This window comes from Aplysia californica, unplaced genomic scaffold (assembly GCF_000002075.1).
Source record: "Aplysia californica isolate F4 #8 unplaced genomic scaffold, AplCal3.0 scaffold01110, whole genome shotgun sequence".
In the NCBI taxonomy this organism is placed as follows: Eukaryota; Metazoa; Mollusca; class Gastropoda; order Aplysiida; family Aplysiidae; genus Aplysia; species Aplysia californica.
The window spans coordinates 93,400-96,064 of record NW_004798380.1 but is presented as its reverse complement, the minus strand read 5'-3'; the positions used below and the strand labels follow the sequence as shown (position 1 = coordinate 96,064).

The 2,665-nt window shown below is 43.9% G+C and overlaps 1 protein-coding gene across 1 annotated transcript in view; it reads right to left on the bottom strand.

Moving 5' to 3' along the window:
• The window catches only part of LOC101847625 (retinoid isomerohydrolase), a gene marked incomplete in the record, with an annotated part of 68,808 nt that overhangs the window by 21,007 nt on the left and 45,136 nt on the right, over positions 1 to 2,665 (bottom strand). The window contains 1 exon segment of the mRNA XM_035973292.1: positions 111 to 366. Within this exon segment, the coding sequence (XP_035829185.1) occupies positions 111 to 366 (256 nt within the window).

Sequence of the window (2,665 nt, the reverse complement as noted above, 5' to 3'; positions counted from 1 at the left end):
GGCGTATTTGGGTCGCCATAACATCATGCGGGAAAAGACGCTTCTAATATAGTTAAAGAATGCCAGGTCAAAATGTAAGTACTATTCAGGTCTTTGAGTGCGTGACTTACTTGTTGAATATGGTCCTGCAGGGGTCGGGGAATGACGTCCCGACCCCGTCCCCCACCAGCCGATCAGCTTTGACACACTTCTTGTAGCTGTCAGTGTCCAGGATTGAAGACAGGTACGTGACCTTCCCATCCGTTATGGACCAACGGTGAAGGACAGCCAGGCCATCAAACATGTGTCTGTACCTGGTGTCGCCCATTTTGAAGATGCCGCCACCGTTCCGGTACAGCGAGCCGCTCAGCCATGAGGGGATGCGGCCTGCAGTATAGTTGGATTGGGATCGGGATTGGGGTTGGGGGGAAAGTGGGGGGAGGGGTAACGATAGTTAAAATTCTTGAACAATCAATAAAAGACAATAGAGACAACAGTAGCAGCAGCACCACCACTACCGCCACCACCACCCAACAACAACAACAACAATAACAACAACAGCAGCAACAACAACAACAACAGCAACAGCAGCAACAGCAGCAACAGCAGCAACAGCAACAACAACAACAACAACAATAATAATAACAACAACGGAGACGACGACGACGATGGCAGCGATGACGCGACACGTTACAAGGACCTTTCGACTTACAAACCCATTGCATCATAGCCCACCCCCGTGTCCTCCCCCCTATGCAAACTGTTTTCCATTTCAAAACATAAGGGAGGGAGGGGGTGTATCGCCAACACAAATATGTAGTAGCATTGTAAATAGGCCAAACTTTAAAAAAGAACCTCAGTCTCTATTTGGGCACTTTCTCGCTTATTTTACTAAAAAAAATTTAAGGCACTAGCAGCACAGTTAGGTAATACAAGTAACAAAGATTAGAGGTGTTACAAAAGAAATAACAAAAGTCAAAAAAAAGGAGAAGGCGAGAAAACGACGATAGATGTTTGATAGGAAAGAAGAAGCAGCAATCAACACCAGAGAACCCACCAACCACCCACGCCGCTTTCTGGCGCGATAGTTTACCACTCTCTAGAAAGTGCAACAGCTTGATAAAATTACAACTCCCGTGCAGAAATTTGTCCAAGCTATAAATAGATATATGATGACTAAACCCCACCCCCCTTCGTCTCCTGCATGCACTAGATCTAGTTCTCTAAAAAAAAAGTAGGCCGGTATTGAATGCTAGAATAATTATGTGGGACTTGCGATCAGAAACAAAGCCTTGCCAACTGTAGCACTTCAATCGGCACTTCTCCTCCTTTCAATAACAACAAAAAAACATAGCAAAATTCATTTTGAATATCTGGCTCAAGGACAACAACACAACACTAAGGAGATTAAGTACATATAGGACACAAGGGTTTAGGGTGGGGTTCTAGAACATAGAAATGCACCATGTCATCAGGACTTTGTATTTTTAAAATAGGTGTGTTTTTATGCCACCGTCGATACAATTTAGATCAGTTGGGATGTGGGCTTCCGGGCATGTCTGCCAGGGCCAACCCAGGCTGAGACTATTACAACATCCCAGAGGAAAGGCCTAGTTACTCGTTTAAAATTCTCCCCATCAGGAATCGAACTTGGGGCTCCTGTGTGCTACCGAAGCACCCAACCGCTAAACAACAGACGCCGGTGTCATGATATTAAATGTTATAATTTAATTCAACTAGCTTACGATTACACTTGTCGCTGCTATTCGATGAGCGCCTGAAGATGAATAAAAACACTTAATCCCTGTGAAAAATCAATAATTTGTCAAAGTTCGCCCCTGTCTTCGGATTCTCTGACGGCGTAAAGATCACTTCGCTTGGTTTTGAAGAGCGACTTCCTGCGCTCTTTTTCCCCCAAACATCGTTTGGCTTAGCCTTGCAAGTGGAAAGTCAGATCACCCCCACCCCCTTACACCTTTTTTTTCTTCCCACCTACTCCTCTACACAAAAAAATGGTGAAATGGTATAGGTTTAACGCCCCGATCAACACTATTAGATTACCCAAGAGGCGAGACCCCCGAGTTTAACGTCCATCTCCGAAAGGACCGAGCCAAATGGGAAATATGTGTAAAGTGTCTTTCCCAAGAACACAACGTCGGACCGAGCTGAGGCTCGAACACCCGAACTCGCAATCTCACGATTACGGGTCCGGTAATCTAACCACTAGGCTTATACCAACGCCACTATTCCTCTAAGAGAAAAAAACCCATACAAAATAACAATTATTAACAAACATATTAAACAAAGTAACAAACAATATCGGCCTAAGGAACAGAAAGTCATAAACGGCTTGAACATGAATTTAACGTAGGCTACTTCTTAAAACAAAATAAAATATTTTGTTTCCCTCATTATGGGAGCTCAACCGTCTGCTTTAAGCTTGGCTAGACCCTTAAGGACGCCAACATTTCTACAAGGGCACTTGAGTAAACGACTTTTGAAACTAAATCGACATTCCGACGGCAGCATTATAGCTCTAATACACAGTGCACACTGTAGTTCGCGTTTCGTAAAATGGCCTTTTGATACATTTAAAAATACATTTGACAAGCTAGGATTTCCTTGGTGGGGAAAGATGATCGGATCGTACAGAATAAAACGTATCAAAATCTCGGGGAAAGGGGGG